Source organism: Entelurus aequoreus, linkage group LG01 (assembly GCF_033978785.1).
Source record: "Entelurus aequoreus isolate RoL-2023_Sb linkage group LG01, RoL_Eaeq_v1.1, whole genome shotgun sequence".
NCBI classification, from domain to species: Eukaryota; Metazoa; Chordata; class Actinopteri; order Syngnathiformes; family Syngnathidae; genus Entelurus; species Entelurus aequoreus.
Window position 1 is genome coordinate 16,444,863 of NC_084731.1, and position 23,519 is coordinate 16,468,381.

Below are 23,519 nucleotides of genomic sequence, written 5' to 3' on the forward strand. Positions count from 1 at the left end.
ATTAGGCATAATAATGTGTTAATTCCATGACTGTATATATCGGTATCGGTTGATATTGGTATCGGTTAATATCGGTATCGGTAATTAAGAGTTGGACAATATCGGAATATCGTATATCGGCAAAAAGCCATTATCGGACATCCCTAGTTATTACAGTATGTCTCTGTATACATATTTATTTTATTTGTTTTAATTAATTTTGGCCAAAGGGGGCGCATTTCAATTTCTTACACACACTTGTTATTACATGTGTTGGCCAGAGGGGGAGCACTTCACATTTTTACACACACTTGTTATTACATATGTTGGCGAAAAATGCCTACCTCTTTAGAACCAACCTTTGTAGATATATACATTTTTTTATTTACAACATTAATAATATATATATACACATAAAGCACACAAACTTGTCCACTTTACCTGAAGTGTCACAAGCTGAGCTCTCCTCGGACTTCTGTTTGTCGAGGGGGACGCTCTTCCTGTACACGATATGAGGTTTTGTGTGTTCCTCTTCATAATGTTCTCCTTGATAGCTATGAAGGGGCTCGACAAAATACTCCCCTTCTGGAGACCTGAAGGTACCAAACTGGAAAAAACAAACAAAAAAAACCCCCACAAAGTAGTTAATCTCCATGCAGCTATTGAAGCGTTTTCTGCAAACATCTTGATGGTTGGCACCGAGGGGAGTGTCGGCAAGTTGAACCGACTATCGCACCATGTGTTGAAATATTTACAGTAAACAACAGACAAATGTGCTTCATTCACCCAAAAGAGGAATTTGCATGCACATAAGAATGGACTTAAAAGCGATGGCTATCAGAAAACCCGCGGAGATTGTATACTGTTCTTGGCAGGCGCAGTCCCAGTCCTGTTGTATGTGCAGCGCTTCACATGGCACATTTCATGCCACATGGAGGCCGACCATGCACACGATAACGTGCGTGCCAAAACAAGCACTTTCCATGTGTTGCTTTTTGACGGGAGAAGCCCTTGCAGGCCTCACCAGGTCCTAACCAATCACGTGTGACCAGATGTCAACAAATACTGAATATATGCAGCAGGGTCAGGTTTGATGCAATAAGTACGTCTCAGCGTCCTCTGCAGTGGACATGCATAACGGGACTCATTTTCCCCGAAATGTGTAGTCCGACAAATGAAATAGGCAACAAACGAGTGTCCACTGCAAGGGACACATAATTGACCTTTATGCTACCCAGCAGGCACAAGACATTGATACAACGTTGATTATACATACATGTGACTTCTAAACAACGTTGTAAAATAGTTGTATTTGTAAATTTAGATAACGTGGACGTCTAACGTTGGATCCACGTCTTTGTTTGGGAAATTACCAAAATTCAACGATCAAATCAACGTCACAACCTGACATTGAATAAACGTTGTCAAAAAGCATGTTGTTTCAACCTTGTGTTTGTGTTGTAGGATATCGGTTGGGGAATGACCAAATTTCAATGGTCAAATCAACGTCAGAACACAACATTGATTAAATGTCGTCAAAAAGCATGTTGTTTCAACGTTGTATTTGTGTTGTAGAATATTGGTTGGAAAATGACCATATTTCAATGGTCAAATCAATGTCAGAGCCCAACATTGAATAAACGTTGTCAAAAAGCATGTTGATTCAACGTTGTGTTTGTGTTGTGGGATATCGGTTGGGAAATGACCAAATTTCAATGGTCAAATCAAAGTCAGAACCCAACATTGATTAAACGTTGTCAAAAAGCATGTTGTTTCAACGTTATGTTTGTGTTGTAGAATATTGGTTGGAAAATGACCAAATTTCAACGGTCAAACCAACGTCAGAACCCAACATTGATTAAACGTTGTCAAAAAGCATGTTGTTTCCACATATGTGTGTAGTGGAATATTGGTTGGAAAATGACCAAATTTCAACGGTCAAATCAAAGTCAGAACCCAACATTGATTAAATGTTGTCAAAAGGCATGTTGTTTCAACGTTATGTTTGTGTTGTAGAATATTGGTTGGGAAATGACCAAAATTCAATGGTCAAATCAACGTCACAACCCGACATTGAATAAACGTCGTCAAAAAGCATGTTGTTTCAACGTTGTATTTGTGTTGTAGAATATTGGTTGGAAAATGACCAAATTTCAATGGTCAACTCAACGTCAGAACCCAACATTGATTAAATGTTGTCAAAAAGCATGTTGTTACAACGTTATGTTTGTATTGCAAAATATGGGTTGGAAAATGACAAAATTTCAATGGTCAACTCAACGTCAGAACCCGACATTGATTAAACGTCGTCAAAAAGCATGTTCTTTTAAAGTTCTGTTTGTGTTGTAGAATATTGGTTGGGAAATGACCAAAATTCAATGGTCAAATCAACGTCACAACCCGACATTGAATAAACGTCGTCAAAAAGCATGTTGTTTCAACGTTGTATTTGTGTTGTAGAATATTGGTTGGAAAATGACCAAATTTCAATGGTCAACTCAACGTCAGAACCCAACATTGATTAAATGTTGTCAAAAAGCATGTTGTTACAACGTTATGTTTGTATTGCAAAATATGGGTTGGAAAATGACAAAATTTCAATGGTCAACTCAACGTCACAACCCGACATTGAATAAACGTCGTCAAAAAGCATGTTGTTTCAACGTTGTATTTGTGTTGTAGGATATTGGTTGGAAAATGACCAAATTTCAATGGTCAACTTGTCAGGCTTGTCCCTGACACAACTCAACGTCAGAACCCAACATTGATTAAACGTCGTCAAAAAGCATGTTCTTTTAACGTATTTGCTGTCGAATATTGGTTGGGAAATGACCAAATTTCAATGGTCAAATCAACGTCAGAACCCAACATTGATTAAACGTTGTCAAAAAGCATGTTGTTTCAACGTTGTGTCGGTGTTGTAGAATATTAGTTGGGAAATGACCAAATTTCAACGGTCAAATCAACGTCAGAACCCAACATTGAATAAACGTTGTCAAAAAGCATGTTGTTTCATTGTTGTATTTGTGTTGTAGAATATTGGTTGGGAAATGACCAAATTTCAATGGTCAAATCAACGTCAGAACCCAACATTGATTAAATGTCGTGAAAAAGCATGTTGTTTCAACGTTGAATTTGTGTTGTAGGATATTGGTTGGGGAATGACCAAATTTCAAAGGTCAACTTGTCAGGCTTGTCCCTGACACAACTCAACGTCAGAACCCAACATTGATTAAACGTCGTCAAAAAGCATGTTCTTTTAACTGTCGAATTTTGGGAAATGACCAAATTTCAATGGTCAAATCAACGTCACAACCCAACATTGATTAAACGTCGTCAAAAAGCATGTTTTTTCAACGTTGAATTTGTGTTGTAGGATATTGGTTGGGAAATTACCAAATTTCAATTGTCAAATCAACGTCACAACCTGACATTGAATAAAAGTTGTCAAAAAGCATGTTGTTTCAACGTTGTATTTGTGTCGTAAAAGATCGGTTGGGAAATGACCAAATTTCAATGGTCAACTCAACGTCAGAACCCGACATTGATTAAACGTCGTCAAAAAGCATGTTCTTTTAAAGTTCTGTTTGTGTTGTAGAATATTGGTTGGGAAATGACCAAAATTCAATGGTCAAATCAACGTCACAACCCGACATTGAATAAACGTCGTCAAAAAGCATGTTGTTTCAACGTTGTATTTGTGTTGTAGAATATTGGTTGGAAAATGACCAAATTTCAATGGTCAACTCAACGTCAGAACCCAACATTGATTAAATGTTGTCAAAAAGCATGTTGTTACAACGTTATGTTTGTATTGCAAAATATGGGTTGGAAAATGACAAAATTTCAATGGTCAACTCAACGTCAGAACCCGACATTGAATAAACGTAGTCAAAAAGCATGTTGTTTCAACGTTGAATTTGTGTTGTAGGATATTGGTTGGGGAATGACCAAATTTCAAAGGTCAACTTGTCAGGCTTGTCCCTGACACAACTCAACGTCAGAACCCAACATTGATTAAACGTCGTCAAAAAGCATGTTCTTTTAACGTATTTGCTGTCGAATATTGGTTGGGAAATGACAAAATTTCAATGGTCAAATCAACGTCAGAACCCAACATTGATTAAACGTCGTCAAAAAGCATGTTTTTTCAACGTTGAATTTGTGTTGTAGGATATTGGTTGGGAAATTACCAAATTTCAATTGTCAAATCAACGTCACAACCCGACATTGAATAAACGTTGTCAAAAAGCATGTTGTTTCAACGTTGTGTTGGTGTTGTAGAATATTAGTTGGGAAATGACCAAATTTCAACGGTCAAATCAACGTCAGAACCCAACATTGAATAAACGTTGTCAAAAAGCATGTTGTTTCATTGTTGTATTTGTGTTGTAGAATATTGGTTGGGAAATGACCAAATTTCAATGGTCAAATCAACGTCAGAACCCAACATTGATTAAACGTCGTGAAAAAGCATGTTGTTTCAACGTTGAATTTGTGTTGTAGGATATTGGTTGGGGAATGACCAAATTTCAAAGGTCAACTTGTCAGGCTTGTCCCTGACACAACTCAACGTCAGAACCCAACATTGATTAAACGTCGTCAAAAAGCATGTTCTTTTAACTGTCGAATTTTGGGAAATGACCAAATTTCAATGGTCAAATCAACGTCACAACCCAACATTGATTAAACGTCGTCAAAAAGCATGTTTTTTCAACGTTGAATTTGTGTTGTAGGATATTGGTTGGGAAATTACCAAATTTCAATTGTCAAATCAACGTCACAACCCGACATTGAATAAACGTTGTCAAAAAGCATGTTGTTTCAACGTTGTGTTTGTGTTGTAGAATATTAGTTGGGAAATGACCAAATTTCAACGGTCAAATCAACGTCAGAACCCAACATTGAATAAACGTTGTCAAAAAGCATGTTGTTTCATTGTTGTATTTGTGTTGTAGAATATTGGTTGGGAAATGACCAAATTTCAATGGTCAAATCAACGTCACAACCCAACATTGAATAAACAAAGTAAAAAAGCATGTTGTTTCAACGTTGTGTTTGTGTTGCAAAATATTGGTTGAAAAATGATAACATTTCATTGGTCAAATCAACGTCAGAACCCAACATTGATTAAACGTCGTCAAAAAGCATGTTGTTTCAATGTTGTGTTTGTGTTGTGGAATATTGGTTGGGAATGGTAGGGAATAAGCGGTAGAAAATGGATGGAAATGACCAAATTTCAACGGTCAAATCAACGTCAGAACACAATATTGATTAAATGTCGTCAAAAAGCATGTTGTTTCAACGTTGTATTTGTGTTGTAGAATATTGGTTGGAAAATGACCATATTTCAATGGTCAAATCAATGTCAGAGCCCAACATTGAATAAACGTTGTCAAAAAGCATGTTCTTTTAACGTATTTGCTGTCGAATATTGGTTGGGAAATGACCAAATTTCAATGGTCAAATCAACGTCCCAACCCGACATTGAATAAACGTTGTCAAAAAGCATGTTGTTTCAACGTTGTGTTTGTGTTGTAGAATATTAGTTGGGAAATGACCAAATTTCAACGGTCAAATCAACGTCAGAACACAACATTGATTAAATGTCGTCAAAAAGCATGTTGTTTCAACGTTGTATTTGTGTTGTAGAATATTGGTTGGAAAATGACCATATTTCAATGGTCAAATCAATGTCAGAGCCCAACATTGAATAAACGTTGTCAAAAAGCATGTTCTTTTAACGTATTTGCTGTCGAATATTGGTTGGGAAATGACCAAATTTCAATGGTCAAATCAACGTCCCAACCCGACATTGAATAAACGTTGTCAAAAAGCATGTTGTTTCAACGTTGTGTTTGTGTTGTAGAATATTAGTTGGGAAATGACCAAATTTCAACGGTCAAATCAACGTCAGAACCCAACATTGAATAAACGTTGTCAAAAAGCATGTTGTTTCATTGTTGTATTTGTGTTGTAGAATATTGGTTGGGAAATGACCAAATTTCAATGGTCAAATCAACGTCACAACCCAACATTGAATAAACAAAGTCAAAAAGCATGTTGTTTCAACGTTGTGTTTGTGTTGCAAATATTGGTTGAAAAATGATAACATTTTATTGGTCAAATCAACGTCAGAACCCAACATTGATTAAACGTCGTCAAAAAGCATGTTGTTTCAATGTTGTGTTTTGTGTTGTGGAATATTGGTTGGGAATGGTAGGGAATAAGCGGTAGAAAATGGATGGAAATGACCAAATTTCAACGGTCAAATCAACGTCAGAACACAACATTGATTAAATGTCGTCAAAAAGCATGTTGTTTCAACGTTGTATTTGTGTTGTAGAATATTGGTTGGAAAATGACCATGATTCAATGGTCAAATCAATGTCAGAGCCCAACATTGAATAAACGTTGTCAAAAAGCATGTTGTTTCAACGTTGTGTTTGTGTTGTGGGATATCGGTTGGGAAATGACCAAATTTCAATGGTCAAATCAAAGTCAGAACCCAACATTGATTAAACGTCGTCAAAAAGCATGTTGTTTCAACGTTATATTTGTGTTGTAGAATATTGGTTGGAAAATGACCAAATTTCAATGGTCAAACCAACGTCAGAACCCAAAATTGATTAAACGTTGTCAAAAAGCATGTTGTTTCCACATATGTGTGTAGTGGAATATTGGTTGGAAAATGACCAAATTTCAACGGTCAAATCAAAGTCAGAACCCAACATTGATTAAACGTTGTCAAAAGGCATGTTGTTTCAACGTTATGTTTGTGTTGTAGAATATTGGTTGGAAAATTACCAAATTTCAATGGTAAAAACAACATCAGAACCTAACATTGATTAAACGTTGTCAAAAAGCATGTTGTTTCAACGTTGTGTTTGTGTTGTGGGATATCGGTTGGGAAATGACCAAATTTCAATGGTCAAATCAAAGTCAGAACCCAACATTGATTAAACGTTGTCAAAAAGCATGTTGTTTCAACGTTATGTTTGTGTTGTAGAATATTGGTTGGGAAAATGACCCAATTTCAATGGTCAAACCAACGTCAGAACCCAACATTGATTAAACGTCGTCAACAAGCATGTTGTTTCCACGTATTTGTGTAGTGGAATATTGGTTGGAAAATGACCAAATTTCAACGGTCAAATCAACGTCAGAACCCGACATTGATTAAATGTTGTCAAAAAGCATGTTGTTTCAACGTTATGTTTGAGTTGTAGAATATTGGTTGGAAAATGACCAAATTTCAATGGTAAAAACAACATCAGAACCCAACACTGATTAAACGTTGTCAAAAAGCATGTTGTTTCAAAGTATTTGTGTAGTGGAATATTAGTTGAAAAATTACCAAATTTCAACGTTCAAATCCACGTCAGAACCCAACATTGATTAAACGTTGTCAAAAAGCATGTTGTTTCAACCTTGCAGAATATTGATTGGAAAATGACCAAATTTCAATGGTCAAATCAAAGTCAGAACCTGACATTGATTAAACGTTGTCAAAAAGCATGTTGTTTCAACGTTATGTTTGTGTAGTAGAACATTGGTTGGGAATGACCAAATTTCAATGGTCAAATCAACGTCAGAACCCAACATTGATTAAATGTTGTCAAAAAGCATGTTGTTTCAACGTTGTGTTTGTGTTGCAAAATATTTGTTGAAAAATGACCAAATTTCAATGGTCAAATCAACGTCAGAGCCCAACATTGATTAAACGTCGTCAAAAAGCATGTTTCAACGTTGTATTTGTGTTGCAAAATATTTGTTGAAAAATTACCAAATTTCAATGGTCAAATCAACGTCAGAACCCAACATTGATTAAACATCGTCAAAAAGCATGTTGTTTCAACGTTGTGTTTGTGTAGTGGAATATTGGTTGGAAAATGACCAAATTTCAATGGTCAAATCAACGTAGTCAAAAAGCATGTTTCAACAATGTATTGGTGTTGCAAAATATTTGTTGAAAAATGACCAAATTTCAATGGTCAAATCAACGTCAGAACCCAACATTGATTAAACGTCGTCAAAAAGCATGTTGTTTCAACGTTGTGTTTGTGTTGCAAAATATTGGTTCGAAAAATGACCAGAATTCAATAGTCAAATCAATGTCAACAAAACATCAAAAGCATGTTGTTTCAACGTTATGTTGGAGTTGCTCAGCGTCAGGACCTAAATCAACAAGTTCTCAACGTTGTTTTAATATCTTGTGCCTGCTGGGAAGTGCCATGTCCTACTAAACCAGCATCCTTTGCAATGGACGTTTGTAAGTGACCAAAAACACACAAACAAATGTCCACTGCAGAGGAAACATGTGGTATTTAGTCAGATTTACGAATTTCCCAAAAAAGTGGCGCTGTTTTGCATGTCCACAAACGTCCACCACAGTGGACAATTGTTATCAGGAGGACATAGTGTCAGCCCGCAAACCAGTGTCCTCTACAGTGGACATTTGTGAACATGCATTACAGGACTATTTTCCCCCAAAATGCTTAATCTGAGCAATCAAATAGGCCACAAATGATTGTCCACTGCAAGGGACGTTAGTTCACAGGAGGATATCATATCCTGCTAAACCAGCGTCCACTGCAATGGACATTTGTAAGTGACAAAAACAAACGGAAAAAAAAAATGTCCACTCTAGAGGAAACATGTTGTATTTAGTCAGATTTGCAAATTTCCCAAAAAACTGGCGCTGTGAACAGTGAACACTTGTTATCAGGAGGACATAGTGTCAGCCTAAAAAACAGCGTCCTCCTCAGTGGACATTTGTGAACATGCATAAAAGGACTATTTTCCCCCGAAATGTGTAATCTGAGCAATGAAATAGGCCACAAACGATTGTCCACTGCAATGGACATTTGTAAGTGACAAAAAAACAAAAACAAACGGAAAAAAATGTCCACTGCAGAGGAAACATGTTGTATTTAGTCATTTTTGCAAATTCCCCCAAAAAAGTAGGCCTGTTATGCACGTCTACAACCGTCCACTACAGTGGACACTTATTATCAGGAGGACATGAGAACCAGCGTCCTCCTCAGTGGACATTTGTGAACATGCATAAAAGGACTATTTTCCCACAAAATGTGTAATCTGAGCAATGAAATAGGTCACAAACGATTGTCCACTGCAATGGACATTTGTAAGTGACAAAAAAACAAAAACAAACGGAAAAAAACGTCCACTGCAGAGGAAACATGTTGTATTTAGTCAGATTTGCAAATTCCCCCCAAAAAAGTAGACCTGTTATGCACGTCCACAACCGTCCACTACAGTGGACACTTGTTATCAGGAGGACATGAGAACCAGCGTCCTCCTCAGTGGACATTTGTGAACATGCATAATGTTACTATTTTCCCACAAAATGTGTAATCTGACCAATAAAATAGGCCAAAAATGATTGTCCACTGCAAGGGACGCCAGTTCACAGGAGGATATCATATCCTGCTAAACCAGCGTCCACTGCAATGGACAATTGTAAGTGACCTAAAAGAAAACAGACATAAAAATGTCCACTGCAGAGGAAACGTGCGTATTTAGTCAGATTTTCAAATTCCAGAAAAAAGTAGCCCTGTTATGCATGACCACAAACGTCCACTACAGTGGAGACTTGTTATCAGGAGGACATGGAAACCCTGAGAACCAGCGTCCTCTGCAGTGGACATTTGTGAACATGCATTACAGGACTATTTCCCCCCGAAATGTGTAATCTGAGCAATGAAATAGGCCACAAACGATTGTCCACTGCAATGGACATTTGTAAGTGACAAAAAAACAAAAACAAATGGAAAAAAGGTCGCTAGTTCAGGAGGATATCATGTCCTACTAAAGCAACGTCCACTGCAATGGATGTTTGTAAGTGACCCAAAAAAACTAAACAGAAAAAAACCCAAATTTCCACTGCAGAGGAAACATGTGGTATTTAGCCAGATTTCAGAAAAAAGTAGCCCTGTTATGCATGTCCACAAACGTCCACTACAGTGGACACTATTATTAGGAGGACATGGGAACCCTGAGAACCAGCGTTCTCTGCAGTGGACATTTGTGAACATGCATAACAGGACTATTTTCCCACAAAATGTGTAATCTGAGCAATAAAATAGGCCACAAACGATTGTCCACTGCAAAGGACGGTGGTTCACAGGAGGATATCATATCCTACTAAATCAGCGTCCACTGCAACGGACACAAAAAAACAAAACTGAAAAAAACAAATGTCCACCGCAGAAGAAACATGTGGTATTAAGTCAGATTTACGAATTTCAGAAAAAAGTAGACCTGTTATGCATGTCCACTGCAGTGGACACTTGTAATCAGGAGGGATTGGTGTCACCCTGAAAACCAGTGTCCCCTACAGTGGACATTTGTGAACATGCATAACAGGACTATTTTCCCCCGAAATGTGCAATCTGAGCAATGAAATAGGCCACAAACGATTGTCCACTGCAAAGGACACTGGTTCACAGGAGGAAATCATATCTTACGAAACCAGCGTCCACTGCAATGGACATTTGTAAGTGACAAAAAAACAAAAACAAACGATAAAAAAACGTCCATTGCAGAGGAAACATGTTGTATTTAGTCAGATTTGCAAATTCCCCCCAAAAAAGTAGACCTGTTATGCACGTCCACAACCGTCCACTACAGTGGACGCTTATTATCAGGAGGACATGAGAACCAGCGTCCTCCTCAGTGGACATTTGTGAACATGCATAATGTGACTATTTTCCCACGAAATGTGTAATCGGACCAATAAAATAGGCCACAAATGATTGTCCACTGCAAGGGACGCTAGTTCACAGCAAGATATTCTATCCTACTAAACCAGCGTCCACTGCAATGGACGTTTGTAAGTGACCTAAAAGAAAACAGACATAAAAATGTCCACTGCAGAGGAAACATGTGGTATTTAGTCAGATTTGCAAATTCCAGAAAAAAGTAGCCCTGTTATGCATGTCCACAAACGTCCACTACAGTGGACACCTGTTATCAGGAGGACATGAGAAACAGTGTCCTCTGCAGTGGACATTTGTGAACATGCATAATGGGACTATTTTCCCCCGAAATGTGTAATCTGACCAATAAAATAGGCCACAAATGATTGTCCACTGCAAAGGAAGCTGGTTTTAAGAAGACATAATAAAGATTATCTTCATGACAAGTTTTATTTATTTCAGCATCCTCTGCAGTGGACATGTGGAACTTTGACACACAAAAAAAAACCCCGACCATGGATAAAGGGGCCTTTTTATGCATGGCCACAAACGTCCACTGCAGAGGACACTTGTGCCCAGGAGGACGTGGCATTTGTCATGGAGGGAATCTTTATTATATCAAATAGTTATGTATATATATATATATTTTTTTTTTTTCATAAAAAGGCTATTTTTTCCCAAGATGTGTAACCTCACAAACGAAATAGGCCACAAAAAATTGTCCACTGCAGAGGACACACGTGGGGTTTTGTCAGAGTTACGAATTTCGGCTAAAGTAGCCATGTGATGCATATCTTTAAACGTCCACTGCAGAGGACATGACACTTATCATTGAGAGAGGGAATCTTTGTTATTTCGTCTTTAGAACAGGTGTCCTCTGCAGTGGACAGTTTTAACTTGGACAGCAAAAAATACACCACAAACAAATGTCCACTGCAGAGGACACATGTGGTCTTTTGTCAGAGTTACGAATTTTGCACAAAAGTAGCGATGTTATGCCTGTCCACAAACGTCCACTGTGGAGGACATGTGGAGGAATCATGACCTAATCATCCTGAGAACCAGCGTCCTCTGCACTGGACATTTGTGACTCTGACACAAAAAATGAACCACAAACAAATGTCCACTGCAGAGGACACATGTAGCATTGTGTCAAAGTTACACTTTTCATATGAAGTAGCCCTGTTATACACGTCCACCTTAGTGGACATGACACTTGCCATGGAGGGAATCTTATATCATATTGAGAACCAGTGTCCTCTGTAGTGGACATTTGTGGACAAGCACAACAAAGTTACTTTTTGCGAAATTTGAAACTCACAAAAGACCTCAAACAAATGTCCACTGCAGTGGACACACATGGTCTTTTGTCAGAGTTACGTATTTCATATGACGTAGTCTTGTCCACAAACGTCCTATGTAGAGGACATGGTACTTAATGGAGAGAATCTCATTATCCTGAAAACCAGCGTCCTCTGCAGTGGACACTTGTAACTGACAATAAATAGACCACAAACAAAAGTCCACTGCAGTGGACACTTGTTTTCATTGTCATGGAGAGAATCTTTATTATATCACCCTGAGAACCAGCGTCCTCTGCAATGGACATTTGTCTGACAAAAAAATAGACCACAAACAAACTGTAGTGGACACTTGTTTTTCCCAATATGGCACTTGTCATTATATCACTCTGAGAACCAGCGTCCTTTGTAGTGGACATGCATACCAGGGCTACTTTTTCCAAAATGTGTAACTGACAAAAGACCACAAACAAATGTCCACTGCAGTGGACACATGTGGTCTTTTGTCACAGTTACACATTTCATATGAAGTAGCCCTGTTATACATGTCCACTGTAGTGGACATGACACTTGCCATGGAGGGAATCTTATATCATCCTGAGAACCAGAGTCATCTGTAGTGGACATTTGTCTGACAAAAAAAATAGACCACGAACAAACGTGTCCAATGCAGTGGACACTTGTTTTTCCAATATGACACTTGTCATTATATCACTCTGAGAACCAGCGTCCTTTGTAGTGGACATGCATACCAGGGCTACTTTTTCCAAAATGTGTAACTGACAAAAGACCACAAACAAATGTCCACTGCAGTGGACACATGTGGTCTTTTGTCAAAGTTACACATTTCATATGAAGTAGCCCTGTTATACATGTCCACTGTAGTGGACATGACACTTGCCATGGATATATCATCCTGAGAACCAGCGTCCTCTGTAGTGGACATTTGTGGACAAGCACAACGAGGTTACTTTTTCCGAAATTTGAAACTCAGAAAATACCTCAAACAAATGTCCACTGCAGTGGACACGTGGTCTTTTGTCAGAGTTACGTATTTCATATGATGTAGCCTTGTCCACAAACATCCTATGTAGAGGACATGGTACTTAATGGAGAGAATCTCATTATCCTGAAAACCAGCGTCCTCTGCAGTGGACACTTGTAACTGACAATAAATAGACCACAAACAAAAGTCCACTGCAGTGGACACTTGTTTTCATTTTCATGGAGAGAATCTTTATTATATCACCCTGAGAACCAGCGTCCTCTGCAATGGACATTTGTCTGACAAAAAAATAGACCACAAACAAACGTCCACTGTAGTGGACACTTGTTTTTCCCAATATGGCACTTGTCATTATATCACTCTGAGAACCAGCGTCCTTTGTAGTGGACATGCATACCAGGGCTACTTTTTCCAAAATGTGTAACTGACAAAAGACCACAAACAAATGTCCACTGCAGTGGACACATGTGGTCTTTTGTCACAGTTACACATTTCATATGAAGTAGCCCTGTTATACATGTCCACTGTAGTGGATATGACACTTGCCATGGAGGGAATCTTATATCATCCTGAGAACCAGAGTCCTCTGTAGTGGACATTTGTCTGACAAAAAAAATAGACCACGAACAAACGTGTCCACTGCAGTGGACACTTGTTTTTCCAATATGGCACTTGTCATTATATCACTCTGAGAACCAGCGTCCTTTGTAGTGGACATGCATACCAGGGCTACTTTTTCCAAAATGTGTAACTGACAAAAGACCACAAACAAATGTCCACTGCAGTGGACACATGTAGTCTTTTGTCACAGTTACACATTTCATATGAAGTAGCCCTGTTATATATGTCCACTGTAGTGGACATGACACTTGCCATGGAGGGAATCTTATATCATCCTGAGAACCAGAGTCCTCTGTAGTGGACATTTGTCTGACAAAAAAAATAGACCACGAACAAACGTGTTCACTGCAGTGGACACTTGTTTTTCCAATATGGCACTTGTCATTATATCACTCTGAGAACCAGCGTCCTTTGTAGTGGACATGCATACCAGGGCTACTTTTTCCAAAATGTGTAACTGACAAAAGACCACAAACAAATGTCCACTGCAGTGGACACATGTGGTCTTTTGTCAAAGTTACACATTTCATATGAAGTAGCCCTGTTATACATGTCCACTGTAGTGGACATGACACTTGCCATGGATATATCATCCTGAGAACCAGCGTCCTCTGTAGTGGACATTTGTGGACAAGCACAACGAGGTTACTTTTTCCGAAATTTAAAACTCAGAAAATACCTCAAACAAATGTCCACTGCAGTGGACACATGGTCTTTTGTCAGAGTTACGTATTTCATATGATGTAGCCTTGTCCACAAACGTCCTATGTAGAGGACATGGTACTTAATGGAGAGAATCTCATTATCCTGAAAACCAGCGTCCTCTGCAGTGGACACTTGTAACTGACAATAAATAGACCACAAACAAAAGTCCACTGCAGTGGACACTTGTTTTCATTTTCATGGAGAGAATCTTTATTATATCACCCTGAGAACCAGCGTCCTCTGCAATGGACATTTGTCTGACAAAAAAATAGACCACAAACAAACGTCCACTGTAGTGGACACTTGTTTTTCCCAATATGGCACTTGTCATTATATCACTCTGAGAACCAGCGTCCTTTGTAGTGGACATGCATACCAGGGCTACTTTTTCCAAAATGTGTAAGTGACAAAAGACCACAAACAAATGTCCACTGCAGTGGACACATGTGGTCTTTTGTCACAGTTACACATTTCATATGAAGTAGCCCTGTTATACATGTCCACTGTAGTGGACATGACACTTGCCATGGAGGGAATCTTATATCATCCTGAGAACCAGAGTACTCTGTAGTGGACATTTGTCTGACAAAAAAAATAGACCACGAACAAACGTGTCCACTGCAGTGGACACTTGTTTTTCCAATATGGCACTTGTCATTATATCACTCTGAGAACCAGCGTCCTTTGTAGTGGACATGCATACCAGGGCTACTTTTTCCAAAATGTGTAACTGACAAAAGACCACAAACAAATGTCCACTGCAGTGGACACATGTGGTCTTTTGTCAAAGTTACACATTTCATATGAAGTAGCCCTGTTATACATGTCCACTGTAGTGGACATGACACTTGCCATGGATATATCATCCTGAGAACCAGCGTCCTCTGTAGTGGACATTTGTGGACAAGGACAACGAGGTTACTTTTTCCGAAATTTAAAACTCAGAAAATACCTCAAACAAATGTCCACTGCAGTGGACACGTGGTCTTTTGTCAGAGTTACGTATTTCATATGACGTAGTCTTGTCCACAAACGTCCTATGTAGAGGACATGGTACTTAATGGAGAGAATCTCATTATCCTGAAAACCAGCGTCCTCTGCAGTGGACACTTGTAACTGACAATAAATAGACCACAAACAAAAGTCCACTGCAGTGGACACTTGTTTTCATTGTCATGGAGAATCTTTATTATATCACCCTGAGAACCAGCGTCCTCTGAAATGGACATTTGTCTGACAAAAAAAAATAGACCACAAACAAACGTCCACTGTAGTGGACACTTGTTTTTCCCAATATGGCACTTGTCATTATATCACTCTGAGAACCAGCGTCCTTTGTAGTGGACATGCATACCAGGGCTACTTTTTCCAAAATGTGTAACTGACAAAAGACCACAAACAAATGTCCACTGCAGTGGACACATGTGGTCTTTTGTCACAGTTACACATTTCATATGAAGTAGCCCTGTTATACATGTCCACTGTAGTGGACATGACACTTGCCATGGAGGGAATCTTATATCATCCTGAGAACCAGAGTCCTCTGTAGTGGACATTCGTGGACAAGCACAACGAGGTTACTTTTTGCGAAATTTGAAACTCACAAAATACCTCAAACAAATGTCCACTGCAGTGGACACGTGGTCTTTTGTCAGAGTTACGTATTTCATATCAATCTCAATTATGTTATCCTAAAAACCAGCGTCCTCTGCAGTGGACATTTGTAACTCTGACATAAACAGACCACAAACAAAGGTCCACTGCAGTGGACACTTGTTTTCATTGTCATGGAGAGAATCTTTATTATATCACCCTGAGAACCAGCGTCCTCTGCAATGGACATTTGTCTGACAAAAAAAAATAGACCACAAACAAACGTCCACTGTAGTGGACACTTGTTTTTCCCAATATGGCACTTGTCATTATATCACTCTGAGAACCACCGTCCTCTGCAATGGACATTTGTCTGACAAAAAAAATAGACCACAAACAAACGTCCACTGTAGTGGACACTTGTTTTTCCCAATATGGCACTTGTCATTATATCACTCTGAGAACCAGCGTCCTTTGTAGTGGACATGCATACCAGGGCTACTTTTTCCAACATGTGTAACTGACAAAAGACCACAAACAAATGTCCACTGCAGTGGACACATGTGGTCTTTTGTCACAGTTATGTATTTCAGATGAAGTAGCCTTGTTACGCATGTCCACAAACGTCCTCTGTAGAGGACATGATACTTGTCGTGGAGGGAATCTTAATTATATGATCCCGAAAACCAGCGTCCTCTGCAGTGGACATTTGTAACGGACAATAAATAGACCACAAACAAAAGTCCACTGCAGTGGACACTTGTTTTCATTGTCATGGAGAGAATCTTTATTATATCACCATGGGAACCAGCATCCTCTGCAGTGGACATTTGTGGACATGCATAACTGTGCTATTTTTTCCAAAAACTGTTACTGACAATAGACCACAAAGAAACTTGTTTTCAGAAGTACATGGCACGTGTCATGGAGGGAATATTAATTATGTCATCTTGAAAACCAGCGTCCTCTGCAGTGGATATTTGTGAACATGCATAACAAGGCTAATTTTTCCGAAATTTGTAACCGACTAAAGACCTCAAACAAATGTCCACTGCAGTGGACACATGTGGTCTTTTGTCAGAGTTACGCGTTTCAGATGAAGTAGCTTTGTTACGCACAAACGTCCACTGTAGAGGACATGGTACCTAATGGAGAGCATCTCACTCATGTTATCTTGAAAACCAGCGTCCTCTGCAGTGGACATTTGTGGACGTGCACAACATGGCTACTTTTTCCGAAATTTGTGACTGACTAAAACCTCAAACAAATGTCCACAGCAGTGGACAAATGTAGTCTTTTGTCAGAGTTACGAACAAACGTCCACTGTAGAGGACATGGTACTTAATGGAGAAAATCTCAATTATGTTATCGTGAAAACCAGCGTCCTCTGCAGTGGACATTAGTAACTCTGGGGGGAAAAAACAGACCATAAACAAAAGTCCACTGCAGTGGACACTTGTCATGGGGGGATTTTTAATTATGTCATTCTGAAAACCAGTGTCCTCTGCAGCGGACATTTGTATAACAAGAAAACCAAACCACAAACAAACTGCAGTGGACAAATGTGGTCTTTTGTCAGAGTTACGCGTTTCAGATGAAGTAGCCTTGTTACGCACAAACGTCCACTGTAGTGGACATGGTACTTAATTTAATGGAGAGAATCTCAATCATGTGATCTTGAAAACCAGCGTCCTCTGCAGTGGACATTTGTGGACGTGCATAACAAGGCTACTTTTTCCGAGATTTGTAACTTACAAAATACCTCAAACAAATGTCCACTGCAGTGGGCAAATGTGGTCTTTTGTTAGAGTTACATGTTTCAGATTAAGTAGCCTGTCCACAAACGTCCTCTGCAGTGGACATTTGTAACACTGACCACAAATTATCGTCCACTGCAGTGGGCACCTGTCATTGGGGGGATTTTAATGATGTCATTCTGAGAACCAGCGTCGTCTGCAGTGCACATTTGTGGAAGTGCATAACAGGGCTACTTTTTTTGAAATTTGTAACTGACAAAAGACTACAAACAAATCGTCCACTACAGTGGACACCTGTTTTCAGAAGGACATGACAATTATCATGGAGGGAATCGTAATTATATCACCCTGGCAACCAGTGTCCTTTACAGTGGACGTGCATAACAAGGCTACTTTTTCCGAAATGTGTAACTGACAAAAGACCTCAAACAAATGTCCACTGCAGTGGACACCTGTGGTCTTTTGTCAGCGTTACGCGTTTCAGATGAAGTAGCCTTGTTACGCGTGTCCACAAACGTCCTCTGCAGTGGACAGTTGTAACACTGACCACAAATAATCGTCCACTGCAGTGGACACTTGTCATGGGGGGGGGGGGGGGGGGGGGGGGGGGGGATTTTAATTATGTCATTCTGAGAACCAGCGTCCTCTGCAGTGGACGTTTGTGGACATGCATAACAAGGCTACTTCATCTGAAATACGTAACTCTGACAAAAGACCTCAAACAAATGCCCACTGCAGTGGACATTTTGAGGTCTTTTGACAGTTACAAATTTCGGGAAAAAGTAGCCTTGTTACGCATGTCCACAAACGTCCTCTGCAGTGAACATTTGTAACACTGACCACAAGTAATAGTCCACTGCAGTGGACACTTGTCATGGGGGAATTTTAATTATGTCATTTTGAGAACCAGCGTGCGTCCTCTGCAGTGGACATTTGTGGAAGTGCATAACATGGCTACTTTTTCCGAAAATTTGTAACTGACAAAAGACTACAAACAAATTGTCCACTACAGTGGACACCTGTTTTCAGAAGGACACGCCAATTATCATGGAGGGAATCCTAATTATATCACCCTGACAACCAGTGTTCTCTACAGTGGACATGCATAACAAGGCTACTTTTTCCGAAATTTGTTACTGTCAAAAGTCAGAGTTACGTATTTCAGATGAAGTAGCCTTGTTACGCATGTCCACAAATGTCCTCTGCAAAGTATCATGGAGGGAATCCTAATTATATCACCCTGAGAACCAGCGTCCTCTGCAGTGGACATTTGTGGACATGCATAACAAGGCTACTTTTTCCGAAATTTGTAACCGACTAAAGACCTCAAACAAATGTCCACTGCAGTGGACAAATGTGGTCTTTGGTCAGAGTTACGCGTTTCAGATGAAGTAGCCTTGTTACGTACAAATGTCCACTGTAGAGGACATGGTACTTAATTTGATGGAGAGAATCTCAATTATGTTATCTTGAAAACCAGCGTCCTCTGCAGTGGACATTTTAACTCTGATAAAAAAAATACGGACCACAAACAAACGTCCTCTGCAGTGGACATTTGCGGACATGCACAACAAGGCTACTTTTTCCGAAATTTGTAACTTAAAAAAGACCTCAAAAAAATGTCCGCTGCAGTGGACAAATGTGGTCTTTTGTCAGAGTTACATCTTCCAGATGAAGTAGCCTTGTTACGCACAAACGTCCACTGTAGAGGACATGGTACTTAATGGAGAGAATCTCAATTATGCTATCTTGAAAACAAGCGTCCTCTGCAGTGGACATTTGTGAACATACATAACAGGGCTACTTTTTCCGAAATTTGTAAATGACTAAAGACCTCAAACAAATCGTCCACTACAGTGGACACCTGTTTTCAGAAGGACATGACTATTGTCATGGAGGGAATCGTAATTATATCACCCTGACAAACAGTGTCCTCTACAGTGGACGTGCATAACAGGGCTACTTTTTCCGAAATTTGTAACTGACAAAAGACCTCAAACAAGTGTCCACTGCAGTGGACATTTGTTATGCATGTCCACAAACGTCCTCTGCAGTGGAAATTTGTAACACTGACCACAAATAATCGTCCACTGCAGTGGACACTTGTCATGGGGGGGGGGGGGATTTTAATGATGTCATTCTGAGAACCAGCGTCCTCTGCAGTGGACATTTGTGGAAGTGCATAACAGGGCTACTTTTTCCGAAATTTGTAACTGACAAATCGTCCACTACAGTGGACATTTGTTTGAGGTCTTTTGTTAGAGTTACGTATTTGAAGTAGCCTTGTTATGCATGTCCACAAACGTCCTCTGCAGTGGACATTTGTAATACTGACAAAAAACAGACCACAAATAATCGTCCACTGCAGTGGACAATTTGTAACACTGACAAAAAAACAGACCACAAATAATCGTCCATTGCAGTGGACATTTGTAACACTGACAAAAAACAGACCACAAATAATCGTCCACTGCAGTGGACATTTGCAACACTGTCAAAAAACAGACCACAAATAATCGTCCACTGCAGTGGACATTTGTAACACTGACAAAAAACAGACCACAAATAATCGTCCACTGCAGTGGACGCTTGTCACGGGGGGGATTTTAATAATGTCATTCTGGGAACCAGCGTCCTCTGCAGTGGACATTTGTGGAAGTGCATAACAGGGCTACTATTTACAAAAGACTACAAACAAATCGTCCACTACAGTGGACACCTGTTCTCAGAAGGACATGACTGTTGTCATGGAGGGAATCGTAATTATATCACCCTGACAACCATTGTCCTCTACAGTGGACGTGCATCACAAAGCTACTTTTTCCGAAATTCGTAACTGACAAAAGACTACAAACAAATCGTCCACTACAGTGGACATTTGTTTGAGGTCTTTTGTCAGAGTTACGTATTTCATATGAAGTAGCCTTGATATGCATGTCCACAAACGTCCTCTGCAGTGGACATTTGTAACACTGACTACGAACAAATCGTCCACTGCAGTGGACACCTGTGGTCTTTTGTCAGAGTTACGTATTTCATATGAAGTAGCCTTGTTACGCATGTCCACAAACGTCCTCTGCAGTGGACATTTGTAACACTGACAAAAGAAACAGACCACAAATAATCGTCCTTTGCCGTGGACATTTGTAACACTGACAAAAAACAGACCGCAAATAATCGTCCACTGCAGTGGACATTTGTAACACTGACAAAAAACAGACCGCAAATAATCGTCCACTGAAGTGGACATTTGTAACACTGACAAAAAACAGACCGCAAGTAATCGTCCGCTGCAGTGGACATTCGTAACACTGACAAAAAACAGACCTCAAGTAATCGTCCACTGCAGTGGACATTCGTAACACTGACAAAAAACAGACCACAAGTAATCGTCCACTGCAGTGGACATTCGTAACACTGACAAAAAACAGACCACAAATAATCGTCCTCTGCAGTGGACATTCGTAACACTGACAAAAAACAGACCACAAATAATCGTCCTCTGCAGTGGACATTCGTAACACTGACAAAAAACAGACCACAAATAATCGTCCTCTGCAGTGGACATTCGTAACACTGACAAGAAACAGACCACAAATAATCGTCCTTTGCCGTGGACATTCGTAACACTGACAAAAAACAGACCACAAATAATCGTCCTCTGCAGTGGACATTCGTAACACTGAAAAAAAACAGACCACAAATAATCGTCCTCTGCAGTGGACATTTGTAACACTGACAAAAAACAGACCACAAATAATCGTCCTCTGCAGTGGACATTCGTAACACTGACAAAAAACAGACCAGAAATAATCGTCCTCTGCAGTGGACATTCGTAACACTGACAAAAAACAGACCACAAATAATCGTCCTCTGCAGTGGACATTCGTAACACTGACAAAAAACAGACCACAAATAATCGTCCTCTGCAGTGGACATTCGTAACACTGACAAAAAACAGACCACAAATAATCGTCCTCTGCAGTGGACATTTGTAACACTGACAAAAAACAGACCACAAATAATCGTCCTCTGCAGTGGACATTTGTAACACTGACAAAAAACAGACCACAAATAATCGTTCACTGCAGTGGACATTTGTAACACTGACAAAAAACAGACCACAAATAATCGTCCTCTGCAGTGGACATTCGTAACACTGACAAAAAACAGACCACAAATAATCGTCCTCTGCAGTGGACATTCGTAACACTGACAAAAAACAGACCACAAATAATCGTCCTCTGCAGTGGACATTCGTAACACTGACAAAAAACAGACCACAAATATTCGTCCACTGCAGTGGACATTCGTAACACTGACAAAAAACAGACCACAAATAATCGTCCTCTGCAGTGGACATTCGTAACACTGACAAAAAACAGACCACAAATAATCGTCCTCTGCAGTGGACATTTGTAACACTGACAAAAAACAGACCACAAATAATCGTCCTCTGCAGTGGACATTTGTAACACTGACAAAAAACAGACCACAAATAATCGTCCACTGCAGTGGACATTTGTAACACTGACAAAAAACAGACCACAAATAATCGTCCACTGCAGTGGACATTTGTAACACTGACAAAAAACAGACCACAAATAATCGTCCACTGCAGTGGACATTTGTAACACTGACAAAAAACAGACCACAATTAATCGTCCTCTGCAGTGGACATTTGTAACACTGACAAAAAACAGACCACAAATATTCGTCCACTGCAGTGGACACCTGTCATGGGGGCGATTTTAATGATGTCATTCTGAGAACCAGCGTCCTCTGCAGTGGACATTTGTGGACATGCATAACAGGGCTACTTTTTCCGAAATGTGTAACTGACTACAACAAACCGTCCACTACAGTGGACACCTGTTTTCAGAAGGACAATTGTCATGTAGGGAATCGCAATTATATCATCCTGACAACCAGTGTCCTCTACGGTGGACGTGCATAACAGAGCTACTTTTTCTGACATTTTTAACTGACAAAAGAGTTACGTATTTCAGATGAAGTGGCCTTGTTACGCATGTCCACAAACGTCCTCTGCAGTGGACATTTGTGGAAGTGCATAACAGGGCTATTTTTTCAGAAATGTGTAACTGACAAAAGACTACAAACAAATGGTCCACTTCAGTGGACACCTGTTTTCAGAAGGACATGACAATTATCATGGAGGGAATCGTAATTATAGTACATCACCCTGACAACCAGTGTCCTCTACAGTGGACGTGCATAACAGGGCTACTTTTCCCGAAATTTGTAACTGTCAAAAGTCAAGAGTTATTTTTATTTTTTTTTCAATTTGTCGCACTTTTATTATTATTATTTTTATTCTGCAAATTTTTACTTTTTATTCGACCCCTTTTACCGTATTGCATTTGCACTATCTTGTTCAGCACATTCATTGTTTATGTTCTTTGTTTGTTTTGTTTTGTTTTGTTTTTTGCTCTATGCTTTTTTAACCTGTAAAGCACTTTGGTTCAATTTTAAAAGTTGTTGAAAACGTGCTATATAAATAAAGTTGACTTGACTTGACTTGACGGGGGGGATTTTAATGATGTCATCCTGAGAACCAGCGTCCTCTGCAGTGGACAAATGTGGAAGTGCATAACAGGGCGACTACTGACAAAAGACTACAAACAAATCGTCCACTACAGTGGACACCTGTTTTCAGAAGGACATGACAATTGTCATGTAGGGAATCGTAATTATATCACCCTGACAACCTGTGTCCTCTACAGTGGACATTTGTGGACGTGCATAACAGGGCTACTTTTTCCGAAATTTGTAACTGACAAAAGACCTCAAACAAGTGTCCACTGCAGTGGACATT

General features: G+C 39.5%; 1 protein-coding gene across 1 annotated transcript in view; it reads right to left on the reverse strand.

Moving 5' to 3' along the window:
• adamts9 (ADAM metallopeptidase with thrombospondin type 1 motif, 9) overlaps window positions 1-23,519 on the reverse strand; it is a 121,434-nt gene that overhangs the window by 92,789 nt on the left and 5,126 nt on the right. The window contains exon 3 of the mRNA XM_062044652.1: window positions 421-586. Within this exon, the coding sequence (XP_061900636.1) occupies window positions 421-586 (166 nt within the window). The remainder of the gene's footprint in view (window positions 1-420; window positions 587-23,519) is intronic.